The sequence below is a fragment of the Etheostoma cragini genome, chromosome 20, assembly GCF_013103735.1.
Source record: "Etheostoma cragini isolate CJK2018 chromosome 20, CSU_Ecrag_1.0, whole genome shotgun sequence".
Classification (NCBI taxonomy): Eukaryota; Metazoa; Chordata; class Actinopteri; order Perciformes; family Percidae; genus Etheostoma; species Etheostoma cragini.
In genome coordinates, this window is record NC_048426.1 from 10,357,616 (window position 1) to 10,378,165 (window position 20,550).

Here is a 20,550-nt window from a genome sequence, read left to right on the forward strand (position 1 = left end):
AAAGGTACTGTATTATTTTATTGCTCTTATTTCTTCTGTCTTATTCATCGTTTCTCTCTTTCTTCCTCTTTCTTTTTTGTACTCTTTTATCCATCTCCCACTCTTGTGTGCTCTCTTTGTCTTCCCCAGTCTGGGACTGAGAAAGGGACTTGCCAAAGTCAGAGAGTAGGTGGGCCACCATGACAGATATAATCTCCCCCAAACAAATCACCACCCTCCGGATTCATTCCAGACCTCCACTTGCACCTGCTAAGCTAAAGCTCTGTTCTCCATGTCAAATTGAAAGCAGAAACATAAATAAATAACCAGCCATTGGACATTTGCCTTACACAGGCTTATGATGGGATGATTATCTGTAATTCAATGAATACGGATAAAAAAAATAAAAATAAAAACAGGCTGTGGGGGGGGACCCTCTTTGCATATTGCAATTAGCCTTTATCTAGCATATTAGGCCATTGTTCTGGGGAAAACAAGGCTGGATAATGCACTTCTAATCCACTTACAACAACAAACCTCAGAGATGATCTGGGTAAGCTCAGAGGGGAGCTGCAGTTTGAGCTGGCGAGGGATAAAAGGCTTTTTGGGTGGCAGGGGTTAACTAACTAACTATCACCGTCATCTGGCTTCAAGGAAATTTGAAGCCCTTCAAGCAGTGCTGTTTTAACCGCACCGAGCCTGCCATATGCCACCTAGGGCAAAGTCATCAGGGACATTAGCATGTCTTGGCTAGCCTGGTCTCGTCCCCTCTACCCTTCTGTCTGCCTTTGTGGTCCATGTTTTTTTTCACTGCTGTTTTTCTTTGTTATAATGAAGGTATCTGAGTGAAGCAAAGGCACATCCCAGTGCTCCTGTCCTGCTGGAGTTGGCCAATGAGGTAATAAGATCAACTTTAGTTTTCTCTCTCTCTCTCTCTTTTTTCTTATCTTTGAAAAAAGCCTGCTTTTTATTTTATAAATGGATAGATAGAAAGTGACTGCAGATTTCACATTTTCTCTCTTGTCTGTAAGTCATTATCACAATTGGTTAATTGGTCTGCTCCATTTTAAATTATTTAATGTAATTAGCTCTCACCTCCATTAAGCAGATGTGAAAATACTTTTTGTGTTTTATTATGTAATTTACCAAATTGCACTTCAGGCAAAGTTGCCGCAAACTGCCGACAGGTGAGGGCTGGGTCATTGGTTAATGCTTCTCTTCATCATATGTTTACTTTAGGAGGTCAGTGTACGATTTGTTCTCTGGTTGAGCAAATGGTATTCATACAATTTATTATATGTAACCGTGGTACATATCTAAAATACACCGTTGTAGGTGTTTGCGTGCTTGTTAGAAAATAGCACAATGCTTCAGCACTTAAAATATTCACATGACCAAGTTTCTGCATTTCACATGAGTAAAATGAATTTGCTCAGAGGCCTCTAATGTTTCTTACATTTTGGATACCTGTTCAGTAAATTAGCCTTTCCGTTAGGGTTGTACCTAAAAAAATCAACCAACAGTTCCTACTCGGTTAACAAAATGCAGCTAATGTGGCTGAATAACTTTAGAATTGACGTTTTAGATTATTAAGCTGCTTTTTTGAAGCCAGACACTGCGTTGTTTTTACACTTATTTTTATTTTTTGTCATTTGATCACATTGTTAGTCTTGCAGTTCTCTCCTATTTTGATTGTTATAATAGGTTGTGTAACCTTTTCAAACATTTAAATGCGCATTTCAATTTTTATTGGTGCTTACAGCATGCAACGTGATTTGAGGGCTTCTTAATCTAAAATCAGAGTAGTTCATATGCATCAGTGGCACCTCAAAGCTAACCGCCATTATTCATTCTCCATTTAATTGACACATGATTTTTTTTTTTTTCTCCAAAGGATTAAATTCTGCTCAGAGATAACTGTCTATGAACCATTTAACTGTCATTTTAATATGCTACTTAACATTTAAACCAAGCACTCATGGTCTCCCAGACCGCTAATTGATGTAGTTTCATCCCTTTATGAGACAATATATCTCCAACAAAGGGAAATGATTAACAATGATGAAAACTGTTCATGGATTTCTTTCCTTTTTTTCTGCCACCAGAAGTCTCCCATCAATGAGGGTCCTAAACTCGACATTTGCTGTTTTTTTGCATGCTTTATATAGTACTTTATGTAAAGGTTACTTAAACATGCAGGGTTTAGAGCAGGTGCAGTTATGCTGTATTGTATGTGACAGCCATTAGCTTTGTGGGCTAATAAAATCAGAGTTTTACTGAACAATAATTGTTTTCTGCAGGAATTCAAGGTTGTGTGATTCTTAGTCACATGTTAAACTCATGAAGTGCCGCAGTCTGACTTGAGAATGTAGATGGACTCATGATTAATATGAAAATTAGGGAGACGCAAGTACCTGAACTAATCAGGTGGTCCTTATTCAGGCTGGGCCAGCGTTGGTAATGTTGCCATTTTTCATGTGTCAGCCCCAATGCAGGTTACCAGGAATCCTATGCTCCCTCGTTATCCAAAGGTTTGAATGGAGAGCAGGCCAATATGCACAAAGAGGATAGGATTGAGAGAAAGAGAAGAAAGGGAGAGAAAATGAGAAGGGCTGGGGAGAGGAAAGAGAGCTACAGTAGCTGCAAGCTACAAAGTCCAAGTTTAAAAAAATGCTATCAGAGGTCTTAATGAAGATATAAAATATGTGCTCTCCCCTTAATTATTATGGACATGTTTGGCTTTTTTACAAGCTGCCTTCTTAGTGCAATATTATGGAGATGTTAACAAATACTACTGCGGGTAAAAAGACATTGTTTAGTGTGCTCCCAGCGTTACCAGGAAGCATCAGAGAAAAGATGAAACACACCATTCTCAGTACAGGCTGAGGGCAAATTCACTTTTGGTCCCCAATTATGCTAACAAGTAAAAAAATTATGCTGCAAGAACATTGTGTTTCATAACGAGTGTGCTAGGAATAGCTAATCTTCATGCAATGTTTTAATACCCCCCGTAATGAAGTGGCTGCGAGATTTAGCATTGAAGGACTTAATGTGTCTTATTATTTGCAGTTAAATTGTAGTGTTTTAAAAAAAAAAAAAAAGAAGAAAATTAGATCCATACACTTAGTTAACCTTTTAATGCCTATTCATGCGTCTGATTTTTTGGGATCTTTGTAAGGATTAATTTAATCAGTTAATTGAACTGAATAATAAAACAAATTACTGCTGTTGGTTTTTCATAACATACCACACTAACTTTCATGGTAATGTCATATAAAAATGTGTGGGAAGGCATTGTGTTTATGGGGTCCGATAGACAGCTTTTGTATCATTAGTGCTCCCTTACCTGTCAGGGCATCTCCCTGCACTCAAACTAAAAACACTGCACACCTCTCAAGGTGTCTTTCTGTTCAAAGAGTTCTGCAGCCATAGGTTCTATCCTTCCCATTAAGGACTGCATTCCCACAGTCCCTCCGGTGTGTCCTGTTGGTTCTGCAAGTTTTGCCTTGGTGATCATCCTATGATTAAAGCTCCCCATTGTGTCTTGCCCAGGCATAGTGTGTGCTGGTTCTTCATACAAGATGAGAGGCTACGCTTGTCCGTTTGACAGAGGCGAATGCAATTCAGCTGTGTAGCTTGGCTTTGTAATTGGCCAACTCTTGTTCCTGTGGGAAAGGTTATTGCAGAGCAACGCTTTCAAAGACCAATTTGCACAGGGATTGTTGAAAGTTAGGTCAAGGTTTGGAAACGCAATAATATCATTTAGAGCCATTGCAATCATTATTATCTATGTGACATCAGCCAAAGGTAGACTGCCCGTGTAATTTCAGCACCGTAATTCTTAGGCTCTTTGAAAAATCTTCGCACTTCCAACTGGATATGTGGGATTTAGTCTGAAGGTTTGTAAATGGAGTGATTCTCCAGAGAGGAATAACATTTCCACTATACCTATGTTTCAAAGTAGCATTAAACCCCACGTCATAGCCTGTTTTTCTAAGGCAAATTCTCCTTTTTTCTCCAATCTATGTAAAGGTGGATCTGTCTCCTGCACTGATGGCTCGTATCATCCTGGGCAGGTTCCTTCAGGGCCTGGAGGGTGGAATGCGTGAGTAACACTTTTCCATTTTCCACTCTGTCCTTTCTATCATTCCCCCCATCAGTCTTAATTGTAGCACTTTGTCTTTTGAATCCTTTTCTCTTTGAGTCCCAATTCCAGTTCCTGCTGCAGTATTTTCAGCCTGTCCAAGTTTAATGAGAGACAGACCACATTTAGTACTAGCTGCATCCCAGGGCACATGACTAGCAATTAAGCACTGGGAGGACCACCCACCTCTCAACTGCAGTGTGGATCAATTCTAGCTCACCTCATCAGTGTTATTTATAACACTCCTGATTTCTTTCCTCGCCCTCCTTCATCCCCCAATGCATCCATCTACCCCCTACCTTCTCCTCTTCCCTCATCCCCTTCTTTTTCTCCGTCCCTGCTGGTCACCTCTGAGGAAATTGAGTTGAGAAAGCGTGGCAGAGCAAAGCAAACCATTCGGTAGCGCTGATGGCCACGCTGCAGACAAAATTCCAGATGCAAATAAAGGAATTGTGTATCATGTACATTCTGGTTAGTCTCTTTATTTTTTTTCCCTCCTCTATAGAACTTTCCTAGGTCATCTTTTCATTTTTTGGGCACAAATACTGCCATACTTTTGCAGTTTTTACATGTGACATTTGTTAATTTATGCAAATCGCTTTTCTCAGGATCTCCCAATATCACATCCTATCGTGTGTCTGTGTATGTGTATGTGTGTGTCTATGTGTCTGTGTATCTGTGTCTGTAGTAGCCAGTTCTTCGTGAAACGTGCGATGTCAAAAAGACGTGATTCCAATTTAATCAAGAAAGAGATTAAAGTGGATGTGTGTTATTTTCAACTTCGCCACAGCACAGCCATTTGTCAAAGTCAAAGATGTGATTGCTTTGGACCCACCGTTATCCACTGCCTGTCAAAATACTAGTCTGAGCAGCTTGTAGAACAGGGCATTCATCCAGGAGAAGCACTTTGTCTCAGATAATAGCACACTGCATCCCTCCATCTCCATACAGTGAAAACATGCTACATTATTGCTCAGATAAGATTTGTAGCGGATGAAACTTTATGGATGATCGTTGTTTAATTTCGAAACAGTGTTGTAACCGTGCTGTATCTTAGCGTTCACAGGCGAGCAAGGAGTGTCATGGTCTTAGTTCTCCTTCTTTGAGAAAAAGATTTCACAGGAACTAGATGGCTTTTAAAGGATAATCCTAGATCCCAATCCGCCTAACTAAGCCTATTCGCTGTGACACTATGATTTAGATCAGATAATATCTAATGTTTTATCTGGTAAAAGAGTTTAACTGCTCCCTGCTTCAATATATATATTCCCAAATGATGATGTCATTATACTGTACATTTCTACTGTAGCCAGCTAGGAGCTCAGTTGCTTTGAGGGTGACTTCTGTTTTGACAGAGCTCCTCTGCGATCTCCTCATGACCTGCTCGGCCTTTGCAAACGAATTGCTGTCCTCATGGGCTGTGCGGTCAAATCGTCCAATCTCCCTGTGTGTATATTAGACTCCAGTAATGTGTTTCCATTATTAAACAACGCAAGGATAATTGTCTTTGCTGGCAATTAGCTAACAGGTTGGTTCGGTGCTATTGTCAGGCATATCCGTCATGCCCCCCTCCAGCACCAAAGTACGCTCCACTGTGCATGTGTGTGTGTGTGTGTGTATTTGTGTGTTTTTGTCGGACTCCAGAGGGAGGGCGGGCGGGCAGGCACATTGCTAAGATCAATAGACTTCTATATAAGGGACATTACCCCCAACTGGGTGAGTGGCTTGCCTTTGCCTTTTTTTATTCCCCTTCTCTGTCCCTTTGCATTTAAGAGACACAGGAATGGGGCCTTTGGGACTGTGGAATATATGTACAATCACTAGTACTGGATCAATACAGAGTTTTAAATTGTTTTCTGTCCCTTCCTTGTTTTGTTTTGCTTGCTTGTTCTCCCCCTACCCCCCCCTCCACCAAGCACCACCCCCACCCCTCCTCTCCCTTCTCACTAGCTGCACACACCACCACAACACCTCAACATGACAACACCACCAACAAGCTGGCCCCCCCTCCTCTTTGCAGCAGAAGTATTGGAGAGAGCATCAGTCGAGCAGAATGAAAGACTATCTGGTGGCGCTTGTAAATAAATCAATACATTCAAAGCAGTTTTATCACGTATTGAATATGATATCAACATCCATAATGCTCCTTGTCTCATGAAAACAGACTAGGCAGTTGGAGAGGAAAGGTCATGGGCACCTTTACACTGTTTATATCCACTATTTTAAGTCACCCGAAGCTTCACTGTTTTATTTTTTTAAGAAAAATTACAGCCCTTTTGAGACAGTTGAGACCGCTTCAATGTATATACTAGAATTCCTCTCACGGCTGCTACGGACTAATGTCCCAAATAGAGGACATGAATGTGATAATTAGGTTTATAAGGCACATGTGGCACTATATGAAAATGTTAAATTTGTTGACGATAAAATAGAAACACAACTATCATTGTGATGTTGAATTGCTTATTTTTCTTACAGTATACATTTGAATTTTAATTTTTATTGTCACTGTCTTCTTTTAAAAAAAGAATATACTGAAATGACAGGACTGCAACTCATTATATTAGATTATATTATGCCAGTAAAGTTAAATTGCATTGAATTGAACTGAACTCAACCAAACTGCACCAAAAGTGATTCGCTTTCAAATCGTAACTTTTTTTTTTAAATCTTCCAATTTGAAAGGCTGAAACAAGGTGTTAGCTGAAATTACGTGAAACCATTACTAAAATAAAAAGGCATTGAACTCCGTAATATAAATAATTACGTACGTAACTGATGCACTAACTGTACTGCAACAAGAATCATATTTTAAAACAGTTTAAAATGTTTATGTTGGGGGAAAAGATGGTTGGCATGGAAATATATCATAAACTGGATTCAACCTGCATCATGTGTGCACAGAATGTGTCTCAGCCCACTGGTTCTGTAAATAAGACTTATATTATATATTATACACTGTAAACTGCCGTATTGTCATTCCAACTCTACTGTATGCTGGTAGATACTACCTTTTAATGCCTCACATTGGGGGAGCTCCTGCTCTTTCTTTTCCATCTCCTTCTATCTCTTCATCTTTCCCTCTATTCCTCCTTTTGACAGCAGCTCTAGATTTAGACATTCTTTTTTTGAGGAGGCAATTTTGCTAGCTATTTGACCTTTTCTATTTTCCCAAGGCCCAGCTCCAGATTAGATTGCTGCTCCATGTTTTGTAACTATGTGATTCGACCGCCTTTAAGATTTATTGTCAAATTCCTTTACAGAATCCTTGTACGCAAGGTTATAAATGCCCTGTGTTTGATGTTAACACTGTGAGAATGTTAGTGTCTACTATGATCCTTTGGTTCTTTGACAGAACTCATAATAGCTTCTGTGTTGTGCAGATCAGGCGTCTTGATAACGGAATATTGTATTCTGTATTGTAACTTTGGTAACCACAATTTTTATGGTTCCTCCTCTTCTGTCTTTAAGTGCTCTTCTTTTCTCTCTCTTTCTCTCTCTCACCTCTCCACTTTTGTGGAGCTGGTGTGTATGCGTAGCCTTTTTTTCAAATAATGAGAGCAAGGGCACTTCATTAGCAGGAAAGGAGAGAGTAAGGAGGCAAAGGCAGGATGAGTGTTTCTGTGTGTTTGTGTGTATGCATGCAAGGGGTGGGTGCAAGGGAGGTAAGCAGCAGCGTGGCACTTCACTTGACAAGTATACTAATTACTCCTTTTCAGCAGAGAAGCTCCAGTCAGCCTCTGCCACAGTCTAATGGCCTGACCTACGAAGCCTCTCTCCATAGCAGAGCCTCCCCAGATCTACCATTACTACTGCTACACACACACACACACACACAGACGCACAGTGTGGACACGCACACACACACACCAACACACACAGACACCGAAATGTAGAGTCTCATCTCACCGCTATCAGGGAGAATCAGGTGGAAGCAGATCAGTTCTGCCCCAGTAACCTCTTCAGGGACTGGGCTCCTCCTGCACAGGAGATACCACCTCATATCATCAACTAGCACCTACACACCACCACAGATACTTATGAAAAAACACACACATTTTTTTTCCATTTTCTCATCTCCCACTTTCTCCTTCCCATCGTCTGTTTTTTTTTTCAATACGGGAGGATAAATTTAAAAGGAGTAAATTGGAAAATCAAATGAGGGCTTTAGGCAGCCACAGAGATTTGCAGAGCTGTCGGCCAGCGTCGCAGAGCCTCATCCATCATGTCCCACAAGTAGTCAATTCCTCTAGTATCTGTAAATGTTTTCAGATATTAGCCAATTTATATGCTCCGAGATTCATCATGGAAAATCAGCTTTAGCAGCGCACATTATCAGGACCTGTCTCTCCCTTGCTCCATGAAGTTTGATGAACGAGTGCCCCTCCACAGCTCAATGACTTGTGCATGGGGAGTGTGTTTGTGTGTGTGTGTGTGTGTGTGGGGGGGGTTATAGAGGAAATGGATAATCTATCCCCGCCCCCACCCGTGGAAAAAAGTGGGTTTTTAATTAATAAACAAACTTGCAGAGGAGCTCATCAGTGTCAGGGGCAATAAGAGTCGCCATCCGTTATTGTTTATTACGGTCCTCCCTCAACAAATGTTGCTATCTAATGAGGTTTCTCAACATTTTCTTGTGTTTGAGATAATGACTTTTTCACCCTCTCTGAGAAAGGATGAGTAGTTACAAATGACACAAGTATGCAATAAGAAATCAAACCAAGGTTATGATGCTGTTACCTTGCTTTATATAGTTGATCTTGTTTTGGAGTTGCATATGAAAACCGGCTTGTGATTTGTTTACACTGGTTGTTTTCTTTAGCAAATCCCAATGGAAGCGTAGCGATTCACATCTATTATTCTCTTCTTCTCTTTTCTTTTTTGTTCAGATGTTGACGGTGTGATACGGTGCCTTAGTCTGAATTTATACCAACATGGTACAATTACAGTAAATTTGTTGAATGTTTACAAGGTGCAAAGTCGTGCTGCAGGGCTTTGTTCTCTGTGTCTGGTGTTCTTCAGATTATGCTTTTTATTTTCCTGCACATGTTTTATGTGTGTGTGCGTGTGTGTGTGTGTGTGTGTGTGTGGCGCAGAGAGGAGCTCAGGGTGTCATAGAGGAGTGCTGCCATGCAAGGCGGGGGCGTCTTTAATAAATGTATGCTGATGTTGGAGGCTGCAACGATGCGAGGGATGCAAGGGCCCTGTTGTTATTTACTGCTGTGTTTGTGCACAGCAGCGAATCCTGGGCTCACAAATGGCATTACAGTCTGTGATGAATGAGCATTAGGGTAAACTCATTTTAAAAGCATCCTGATTTATTAGCAGGCTGGCCTTCCATTTTCATCAGGTCAATGCTTGGCTGAAATTCCACAATGTCAGCGCCAAGGTCACCTCTTTATGGCTATTTTTAACCCCATTGCTCAAAAAGAGCATAAGGAAGGGATCCTATCACTTATTATGGTCATCTACCAACAATATCAAAGGGCTGGAGAGACAAGGAGAGAGAGAGAGAAGCCGAGTCTTGGAAGTGTATGTTTGTGTGTGTGTTTTGTGAGAGACCAAAATGTGGTAGTGGTCATCCCCCAATTATGAGCGCTAGTAAGACAAGAGCTTTAATGGCTGCCGTTTGCCTTCGGGGAGGTTTATTACACACTACTGTTTTGCAGAAGCAGCGTCAAATCTATAAAACGACCATTAGAAAGAGGAAAAAAATCAATCAAAATGCCATTAAAGTGGAATAAGTTGCCAATATTGCTGATGTGGTTGTGGGTCCTTTGATTTTCCTTCAGATTATTAGGCACAGTCGAGTAGTGACTTTGTTAAGGGAAACCAGTGTTGTTTGGGAGTAATATGTCTCCTGGCTTCATAAAGTTTGCTGCCTCATATTTCCCGCTTTATTGATTATCCATTATCATTTGTCATGAGGTGTCCTAACTCAAGGGGAAAATATAACCCTCTTTCTTCACAGCCGCCCGCACTGCACAGGAGCATGGTATGGATCTGCGTGTGAAGGTACCAATCTCTGAGAAAAATGAGCAAAGAAATAAAGCACAGCTCTGTGCCTTGCAGCTCTATGAGGGAGTGTGAGGTTATGAGGTGGGCTGGGGGAGTACCATGACTGGGAGAGACTGAAACAGAAAGGAGGTAGCAAAAAAAAAAAAGAGGTGGCAGAGAAAGATGGAGTCAAAGAAGAGGAAACCTAAAGAGAGGAGGGAGAGTTGAATGGGCTTTGTTCTTCTTCTACCCACCTCCCTTTTTATTAATCGTAAGGTAGATGAGGGATCACAGCACTATTTGTCCCATCTAGTTTTCTCAAGGAGTAATGCCTATGAAAGAAATGCAAAGGGTAAGACAGGCAGACAATGGTCCTAATTTCTATTAATGAAATTAATTTAAGAGATGCTTAATAATCCAGTTAGCGTTTCTTTTTTAATTGATCCTTTTTCATTTAGGTTTTTAAAGCTCCCTTGTTTATCCATTTCCATAAATCTTGTTTTTTTTTACATTTATATACTGTGCACCGTTTATTAGATGAGCTGCGAGCTCTATTTTCAGTGTTGGTACAGGCACTAGCCAAGCCTGAAATGTGAATAGAAACATTCCTTGTATTGTCTGCAATGCTGCAAGTCTGTCAGCACCATGTATCACTAAAATGGCGTGCCTCAACCATTTCGTCACACAATGATACAATCCATTTAATCCAAATCTTTTTAAGAAATGATTTAAGGATTTTTTTTTTGCTGTTGCAGTAACAGCCAATCAATCCAGCAGGCTTGCCATTCTGATTTATAATGTTAGTAGAGCAAAAATGTGGATGAGAGATGCAGAATAGTCAGCGTTCATAACATAGATAAACTACATGGGGCTGCTGTGCTCTGGACTGAAACATTTATCTATAGAAAATCTGTAAAGACACCAAGCAGCCATCTAATGGACTAGTGTGGAAATACTGCACTAACAGTGGCATGGTGAATTACAGTATGTCACGCCTGTCTTTTGTCTCCATGTCGTCACTGTTTGCTCTCAATTTAATGCAGCAATTAGAACTTGTTTATTTACGTTTAGGTTAGGCAAGCTATAATGTGTAATGTCATTTGAATACTAATATTTATATTTTATTGTTTCCCTCCATTTTGTGCCTTTCTGTCTGGTTCTCAGCCTCTAAAACAGTCCTCAACAGCATGCTTAAGGAGCCGTCGTTAATTCCAGACCAAATTTTGGCGAATAACATCTACCAGGTAAGTTAAACTGAAATATCATAAGGATTTATTTAAAATTGTTTTGTGTCATGGAATTCTATATATCTTTTTATTACTGCAATTTAATTTTAATGCCATCATTTTCTAAAGTTGGTTGCCCTTTTCGCATGTAACAAATTTCCTTCTTAGGTACAGTGAGTTTTTACGTGTTATTGTACCACCTGGCTGACAGACGGCATCAGCCGCTCATGTTTGCTGATGAGGTCACGTGAGAGCCGGCGGTCATGCCTGCCAGTCTACCAGCATCTCCTGTGTTTTCTCCTTTCCCAGGCTTCCTACCCTCACCTCCCTTACACCCACCCACCCTTTTCACACGCCATAATATTTCTTCCCCCTCTTTTCAGTGCACAATAAATGACTGCTGTTATGGACCGCTGGTAGACTGCATCAAACAGTATCCTATCCCATAAAATTTTAAGCCTGAAATTGACGAGGAGCTATTGAAGGGGATGAGATGTGTCTGGCTTCACCTGACATAAAAGTTCTGCTTCACAGAGGAAGTGTTTCATCCTGCCTGCCATCCCACTATCACCGGTACAGAGGCTGGAAGGCGATGAAGGGAATAGAAGAAGGAGAGGATTGGCTGATCTAAATGCCTCTCCATGTGCACAAAGTGGATCAGACCCAATGTTCTATGAAAAAAAGAAGATCATTCATAAGCCTTGTGGTGGTTAATATGTTTTTTGTTTGGTATTTCATTTAACCCAGATGTTGTTTTATTTTACCATAATTACCAAAAATAATTTACTTGTTGATTTTTTAAAAATCTTTTTTAAATTAAATTATATTTAGTTCTGATGAATCTTATGCCGTTCAGCACCATGGAGAGTTCTGAGCACATCGGTCCAACCTGAACTATTCATTTTATTTGCAAATTTGTTGTATTTTATTTATTAGTATTTCAGTTGCACTTTTTATATTGTCAGAGTTTTCTTCCCATTCATTGCTCAACTATGCCTTTCTTATCTAACAGGGGCTTGGCCAATAGGGGCAGAATTGGACTCCAGGTTTTTAAGGGGCAAGCAGCTGGGTAGCAGACCAACTATTTCCTAGAGGAGGAGACTTATTTAAATGAGTGTACATGGGTACATCTGTATGTCATTGTGTCTGTCCAAGCTTTCATGTGTGGTGGTGGGGCTGGGTTGTTGTTCACAGCCAGTCAACCCTGTCCCACCATGCCTTCCTTCCACATCCCCCCTTTTTACCTTTCTATGGCTGCTCTCTCGTCAGTGTCAACTTAGAGTCAGTTACTCCATTGAGAGTTCATTATAACCGCCCCACTATGTATTTGAAAGAGCTCCATCCTAACATGAGAGGAATAGCTCTTAATGCATTTGTGCCAATCGTCATATGGATGTATTAATTAAAATGCATTTGTAGAGATTAGTGTTTGTCAAAGGCCGTATAATGGCATAAGAACTTTTTTTCTCTGTTAAAAAAAAAGCAAGTTTTGCATATATGATATCCGGCCTCTGTAAAAGCAGGATTCCTTTCTGTGGCATCAAGCAGCTTGCTTCCTGATGCAACATGGCATTTATTCTAAAAGCATTTTACTTCAAAGATTTTAGGGGAATGAGTGGAGCAGCCAGTGCAGGCGCTCCATGCATTTTGCCAAATTGGCATTTGTTTCTTCCTCATTTAGGTAATGCACTTTTGGAGATTTGTTGTAAAAGCAGATTAAGGTCGACTCCGATTGGGCTCTTTCTTTACATCGGCAAAACAAAAAAGAAGTAGCTTTCACTTTGCATAGTAAGCCAAAAGTGGAGGAAAAGCAGATTCTTAACATTAACTGATGTCAAGCATACAGTGGAGCTTACATCACCTCACGTCTATGCACCTATCTTGTTGCCACAGCAAACAACGCTGTGCTTTGTGGTTTCCATAGTAACCAATTTTACAGGTATATAAATATAAATATTACCAATTAACTTTTTTTTTACTTAGTTTCATGTTTTTAGTACATATATAACGTACTGTTTTTGCTATATGTTGGAATCCTTGACTCTTTTTTTCTCAGCGCTATTGGCCAAGAGCACGAGGTGCTGCTCTGTGACAAACTGAAGGAGAAGAACCTTTCCTTTCTTGGTATGCCATCTCTTGACCTTCTCATCGTAATTCGTAAAGTCGATCTGGTCATGGCAGTGTAGTCTTTTCTCTGAGCTTAGTAAAGTAAAACCTATGACTGATGCATTGGCTGTTATCTCTCATTGATTCGCTGACAACAAGAAGCTGTTATCAAATATCTTGGGATACGTAGGCACCAGCATACAATGAATATTTATAGAATAAAAGTTTTCAAAGGTAGGTTTTAATGTTTTGTTATTTGTAATGTTAAACCTCTTAGGTTGCTGTTCAGTTGTTTTTCTAAATTGAATTTAAAAAGGCCAGTTTCTGTTTTTCTGGTTCTGGATTCATATCTTTGTTCTCATATTCTACTTTCCTAACAACATTATCTTGTTCCAACAATATTAAATCAAGGTAGAGTGTCCAGGTGTGAAATTGTAAAACAGGATTTTTAACCCTCCCTTCCTCCCATCACCTTCATCCCGTCACCATCCCCTAGGTCAGATGAGCGATGGAGGATAAAAGTCATTCCCTCTGTCATTAAGACCATATCATTTATGTGAACCTGGAGTGCTGACCTTTCTCCAGAGCTGTACAGAGGACTGTTCTAAAACTGTCAGAGTTCGGGCGGCACAAGGGCCACTCAGGCAGCCCCACACCATCTGATAAATGGATTGGAAATGAGCTCCCCAACAGCAGGGATGGCCCATTAATTTTAATCAAAGGTGATGTAAAAAGGCGATCAGAGCCACATGACAATGTCAACAGCCCAGTAGGTTGGAATAGAGGCTCCCGTCCCACCACATACACATCTACACCCACATTTCCACATCCGGGCTGCCCCTCTGTACCACAGGCCTCTGGCAGGCTCTCTGACCTTACGCAGCTCTCTTTGCCCCCCCCCCCCTTGGCTTACGCCACCTCCTCACCACCACTGACACCGCCACCCTCTATCTCTTCTCAATTCACTTCCATGCCCCATTAGTTGAGCTTGGCTGGAGACAAAGAGGCAGGCCCTTGGAACCGAATGACCTGGTCAGCCTGAGATTTAATGGAGAAATCAGGTGTTGTAGGGATAATGGCTGAAGCGCACCAGAAGTCAAGGACAATGGCTGCGGCATGTGCAGGCAGGGGTCAGGCTTACACAGGCTATAATGCCAACCTTGTCCCCTTGCTGTATATTTTATAAAGCTCTGCCAAACTGCAAACTGGAGAGCACCTCTCTAACTGGGCTTTACAGGTTTTTTTTTGCAACGACAGCGAATATGTGGCAGATGTAGTTAATGGTTTTACTGTGCTTGCTGTCCTCTACTGGTATTTCTTGTGCTTTGCTACTAAGGGGTTTTGTTACCAGTACCTTGGTGAAGGCTGTTAGGTTACCTGTCTGTGATTAATGCAACAGAACGTGGTTGGTGAAGAGTACAAATGCCTGCAAAGTAAGAGTCAGCTGGTGAAATGTTACACTTTGTCTCCTGTAGATGAAAACCAACTGAGAGTTATGGGCTATGACAAAACACCCGACATCATCCTGGAGGTTCCCATTGGTAAGTATTTACAAATATATAACAGATACACTGTATATTTCATATGTGAAATAATTGTCTGTTTACCGTAGCTACCATGTTTCAAAGTGGATGCAGTTGTCAAAATATCGTCATATCAACACCAGATTCTCTTTGTGAATGACGGGAAAGAAAGACAATGTCACTTGTCCCTTCTGGATCTTGCTTGTGTTGCTTGCTTGTTGTTGGTTTTCTGAGTGTTGCTGTGTTTTTTCGTTTGTGATCAGCCGTGGAGGGACACATTGTACACTGGATCGAGAGCAAAGCTTCGTTCGGAGATGACCACAGTCATCGCACCTATCTCAACGAACAGTTCTGGAGCTACTGGAACAGGTGATTCTTCTTTTCGTAATCCTCACCTCCTTTTATTCTGTTTTCATATGCCTATCCTATCTTAACTAAACATATCATTCTGCAACTCCTATTTGCCCAGTTTACAACTTCTTCTTTTTTGACCACAAACCACAATCAGCCTTTCTCAGTGTTACAAAGGCAGCTCATATCTCTGTCTAACAACGCTAACCACTTCCTCCATGACATAGGCCACACTAACACCACGCTTCCATATGGTACATCTGTACATCACACTACTTCCACATCCCTCCTGTCAATGGAGCCTTTTACAGCCTGCAGGGTCGGCCTGTGAGCTTGATTGTTTTCCAGAGTACACACATTGTTTTGGAAGGGAAGCTGGGAAATGGGTGATGAATCCGTTGCATCTGTTGTCATGAGAACCTTTGGATAAGAAAGGGCCCTCGTGGTCTTACCCTGGGGGAACAGAGGTGTGTGTATGTGTATGAGTGTACATAGGAATGTGTATGTCTCAATGTTAGAAATGAATAAGGCTCATACAATTCATACTTATGTCATTGTCTCTTGAGAGAACATAATTTTCATCTAGAGCATCTATACACAGTCTACCCTCAGAAAACAACAGCTTTTGTTTTTTTCATCACTGCAAAATCATAGGGCTTAGGGGATATAAATTCAGCCCCTTTTTTATTTGGCCATTTGTGTGCTAGGTCTTAGTTTTTAACAAATCCTAAAGGGTCCCAACCATTTAATACACTGACATTTACCCTATTAAATGCCACCAATAAAGATATTAGCTATATGCACCTTTCACACAAAGTGTCATCAGCATTTATCAAAAGATTTAGCACAATAGTCAAGTGTTATCTAGGCTTAATCTCAAACTGAAGTATATATGTTGAGGCCCACACAGAGAGAGAAGAGTAGGGGTCACTAGCACATGGTCTTCACATCCCTGCCTCCCTTGGCACGAGGTTCCAGTCACCAGGTTGAAAAGTTGCCCACACTGCCTCCATTCCCCTCGCTGCGGCCCTGGCCCCCCTCAGCCGTGACGGCCAGCTGACATGTTGTGACATGGTGCTGGAGTGCCAGGAGGTTCCAGACCCCAGGCACAGCTGGACTCTCTCTTTCTCTCTTTGTTGTTGTTTTCTTGGTGCATGTGCAGCACCAGATACAGTTATGTGAAGACTGAAAAGAAAATGAAAGAGAAATAATGATTCCAAAATCAAAAGTGTTACACCTGCCAACAGATGACCGACCTGCAGATGTCACTCAGAAGCTGCCAGCGGAGCAACCATTTGATTTTAAGAGAAGTTGACTCATCCAATATCATTAAGCAGTTAAAATGTGGGAGATGAGTCAAGGTCATAATCAATGGTGTGTTTTATTTTCTCAGAGTAACGTAGTTTTATTTGAAAATTGCCTGTTTAAGACAAAGGCTTTGTCATTCATTTTCTCTCTTTTTACTATTGTTGACGTCAGGAACTAAAAGTCACTGAGGTGTGAATTTAAAAACGGGCAATCTTTGATGGTTACCATCTTAGTTAACCATCATTAAATATCGCTTAGAAAGTTGGTGACAGTAAAAGGCTTTGCTTAAGCTCCAAAACATTCCCAGACAATGTTTAATGAGAAAGTACTTACATGGCCGTCATGTCTCAGTCAGTCTAACTTAAAATAATGCAATAAATAAAGAAGAGAGCTTATTTGATTAGCATGGGATGAAGATCGGATGTCTTTCCAAATATTTCACTGTGTAAGTCAGTGCTCTTTTTTTAGTTTAGATTGAAGAAACTGGCATTAATCTGTCTTTTCTCTGGTCCTTGTGGCATTAGTTTACAGTAGGTCAAAATATCAGAATACTAACAAGCTGATTGGACGGTAGAGTTGGTCTGAGCCTTACATATTTGCCCACGGGTGTCTTTCATTGATATTCAGTGGGGCGGCCTTGTCCCAGTGTATTAAGGAACTGACAAAGTAGATTCCATCATGTCAACCGACAGCCCGGTCAGATAAACATTGTTGTGTCACTAAAGAAAAAATGTCAGTCCCTTCAGACCCTACCTTTTCCAGCACCCTTGTAATTTTTAATTGACATTTACTGCTGACATTTGAAAATGTGCCTCATCTTTCTCTTATTGTTAGACCTTATGCATTATCGTCTGAGGTACAAGTGTGTGTGTGTGCACATGTGCATGTTTGTGTGTTACAGCAGTGAATTTGGGGTCATCGCTTTGTAGTCGCAAAAACATAAACCAATAGAGAAATAGGGTACGAGAGAGTGATGGGGTGACATCATCCTCCTTTCACTTCTCATTAGTTGGTTTCAGTTTATGAGACGGGCCCTGAAGGGCTGATGTTTTGGGTGTTTCATTCCTTCATTCCTCAAACTCACATTTCAGACTGGCCTTGGAATCGCACAGCGGTGTTTGTAATTACTTCATTGCCCCTGATTGACATTTCCAGTGATTTGCTTATTTTTCATGAATTCCCTCTTTGCTTTAACTGAGCTGCTTCACCCATTGCTTGTGTTAATTGTTCTAAGTTTGCCCTCAAGCATTGCAGAGTGAGCTATGGGACATGTTTTTGTAGACAGAAAGAAAAAAACATAACTAATTTTCCCTCCAAAGCCCTCACCAACTGCATTTATCATCCAAACAATAGTCTTGCCAACACACTAACCCCATAATGAACCCCTCTTCAGTGGAGTGAGGGGTAATGACGCTTCACCTACAATGCTCCACAGAAAGAAAAAAAAGAAGAAAAAAAAATGGAGAGAAAAACGGTCTTCTTGCAGAATCAAACGGCGTGTTCAGGCCCAGTGCCTGGCTGAGATGGCGAGGCAGCAGCTATTGGTGTCTTCCAGCCATCAATCTTAGCTGGTGGCATTCCAGCGCCAGCGAGCCCTCTGCTCTGACGGATGTTCACATAATTGAGTTATCCATCTCGCCCAACTATCAGAGTTGCATAAAAATTATTCACCTGCTGGTGAATATTAAACACATAATGAGCCTCTTGTGTGTTTTAGGAGAAGTGGGTAAGGTTAAACACAGCATGTAATGAAATATGGACCCTTCTGTGGTGCCACCTTAACTGCCCCTTTTTGATTATGGCGTACTTAAATCAATTATGGTTGGGAAAGTTCCTTCCAGGACTCTCTGAGCAACTGAAGTTCTGCCCTTGTATTTGAGTTATTAGTTTAGATTGTCAAATACTTGGTATCCAAATATTAAGATATTCCTGAATATTTGTGCACTTAAATAACTATGGATGTGGAAATTATGTAGAAATACAGATTAGTTTTCATTGCTTTGACATATAATTTTTGACCATGCTACTGTAGTGGTCTCTGTGATGTTCAGTTACTTACTATGTTGTTGAAGGTCTATAGAGTCTTTTAGTAAAAAGCTGTGTAGCTGGAATAGAGGACAAAAGACACCAGAGAAGTTTTGATACTTCGTTGAAGGATAAATAGATGGATCTATGGTCAATTGTTGTTCGTTTAATTAAAATTGAGTGTGTGTCACAGCTTGTACAAAACATACAACAACAAAAAATCTGTCAAAACATTAACATTACAGTCTTTCGCATCAAAGCAGTCACAAAGCAAACGTCTGACAATAGGGGCTACAACGGTCCCCCTTAAGTTGAAATAATGCTTTATTTGTCCAGCCTTTGCTTGTTTCATAGTCCCACAACAACTCTTCTCTGAGAGTCCACTCTATTAATTTGTCAGATTATGAGGGATCATGTTGCTCCTTAATTGCCCTCCATGCAGTAGTTGTGTAACATGAAAGAATCAATAGACTGAATCAGAATATACTGTATACCACAAAATAGCTTGTCAGCAACACACAACACAAGACTACTTTGCGTTGTGGTATAGCAGATTAAAAGGGTAAAATTTAATTAATAGATTTGTAGCTTCTTGACTGTATGCTATTTCTTTTTCTTTGCTGTTTGCTATTTGTCCCTCCCCCATTCCACCCAGTCCAACACAATGGACAGTCTGTGTGGAAATGAGCATGGACGCCAGCGTCCCCCCCCCTCCCAAAGTAAATCAGCTGTGAGATTCGTAAACTGCAAATGTGTCAGAGTTGAAAATGTTAGCACTCTTAATGGAGGCTTGAAAAGGTTAGATCTGATAAAAAGCTGTCAGCCGTCCAAAAAAATGATTTATAGCAATATAATGGGACAGTATGCCTCATTTCTCCCTCATACGAAATGGGGGTTAAGACTTTTGGGTTTGCTATTATACATCATCGGGCTTGACCACTTGGAAATTTGTTGGGACTTGAATGCACGCACATGCATTGTTTTTTAATCTGGCTCTTTTGTTTTAGGCATTTTGAAAGTCATGCCCTGTAACATAGCTAATTTATGTCCTCCCATAATTACAGGCAGAAAGTTGTTATGCTCCAAAAGTGCATATCGATCTCCATTCAAATGTGTTTTGCGCAAATTAGATTAGTGCTTGTCCTTTGTTGCGCGCACATAATGGAAGCAAAACTATAATTAATGAGCAAGTCATGATTCTGTAGACTCTCAAACCAGACTGTTCCTAAAACATCACTAATCTTCTCGCTGACACATTGGCTAATGAATAGACAAAAATCGGATTTATGTGATGTTTTTATATTAGTTGACACAGCTGCAATTAGACATCTCTTCAGTTCTTTGTGAACTTTTTCCAATTATCTGTGGAACTGTACACTGTGGAGTTTACAGCGGAAATTGCATGGTGATTCTGTTACATTTCGCAGAACCGTCAATCCATTTGCGACATCAAATTAATTTTTTGATTCTAGATATTGCAGATTGCCCTCCTTTTTTAATGGACATGTCCATCATTTTTTGTTGAACTTTCAAACGCAGTAATGATCGGAATGCTTAATTAATGACACAATGTGTTGTGGAAAACCCTTTTCGCGCTCAACTGATTTTACCTTTTATCTTTAAAAAAGGTTTTACCATTTGCCTTGAACTAAAGATGTGCAGATAGTTTGCTTTTACACGTATAACTTGTTAAATAGGAACAAAGGCATTTTTTATATTTATAAATGCTTGAATGTGCAATAGTAGTATAAGAGTAATATAAGCAGCAGCAGCAGCAGCAGGGCCATCATAGAGCCAGAGCAGATACTGGATGTCACCTGAGAGAGGGCGCCCACAGGCCACACTGCTGCTGATCCAATGAGGCTGGACATTACAGGGCCATCCCTGAGGA

General features: G+C 40.6%; 1 protein-coding gene across 2 annotated transcripts in view; it reads left to right on the top strand.

Annotated features, from left to right (window-relative positions):
* cdin1 (CDAN1 interacting nuclease 1) overlaps window positions 1-20,550 on the top strand; it is a 53,925-nt gene that overhangs the window by 11,425 nt on the left and 21,950 nt on the right. For both annotated transcript variants that reach the window (XM_034858345.1, XM_034858347.1), the window contains 8 exons: window positions 1-4; window positions 817-877; window positions 4,012-4,084; window positions 11,285-11,364; window positions 11,730-11,779; window positions 13,403-13,470; window positions 14,928-14,993; window positions 15,239-15,344. The exon at window positions 1-4 is cut by the window's left edge and continues 61 nt beyond it. In XM_034858345.1, coding sequence (XP_034714236.1) covers window positions 1-4; window positions 817-877; window positions 4,012-4,084; window positions 11,285-11,364; window positions 11,730-11,779; window positions 13,403-13,470; window positions 14,928-14,993; window positions 15,239-15,344 — 508 coding nt within the window. The remainder of the gene's footprint in view (window positions 5-816; window positions 878-4,011; window positions 4,085-11,284; window positions 11,365-11,729; window positions 11,780-13,402; window positions 13,471-14,927; window positions 14,994-15,238; window positions 15,345-20,550) is intronic.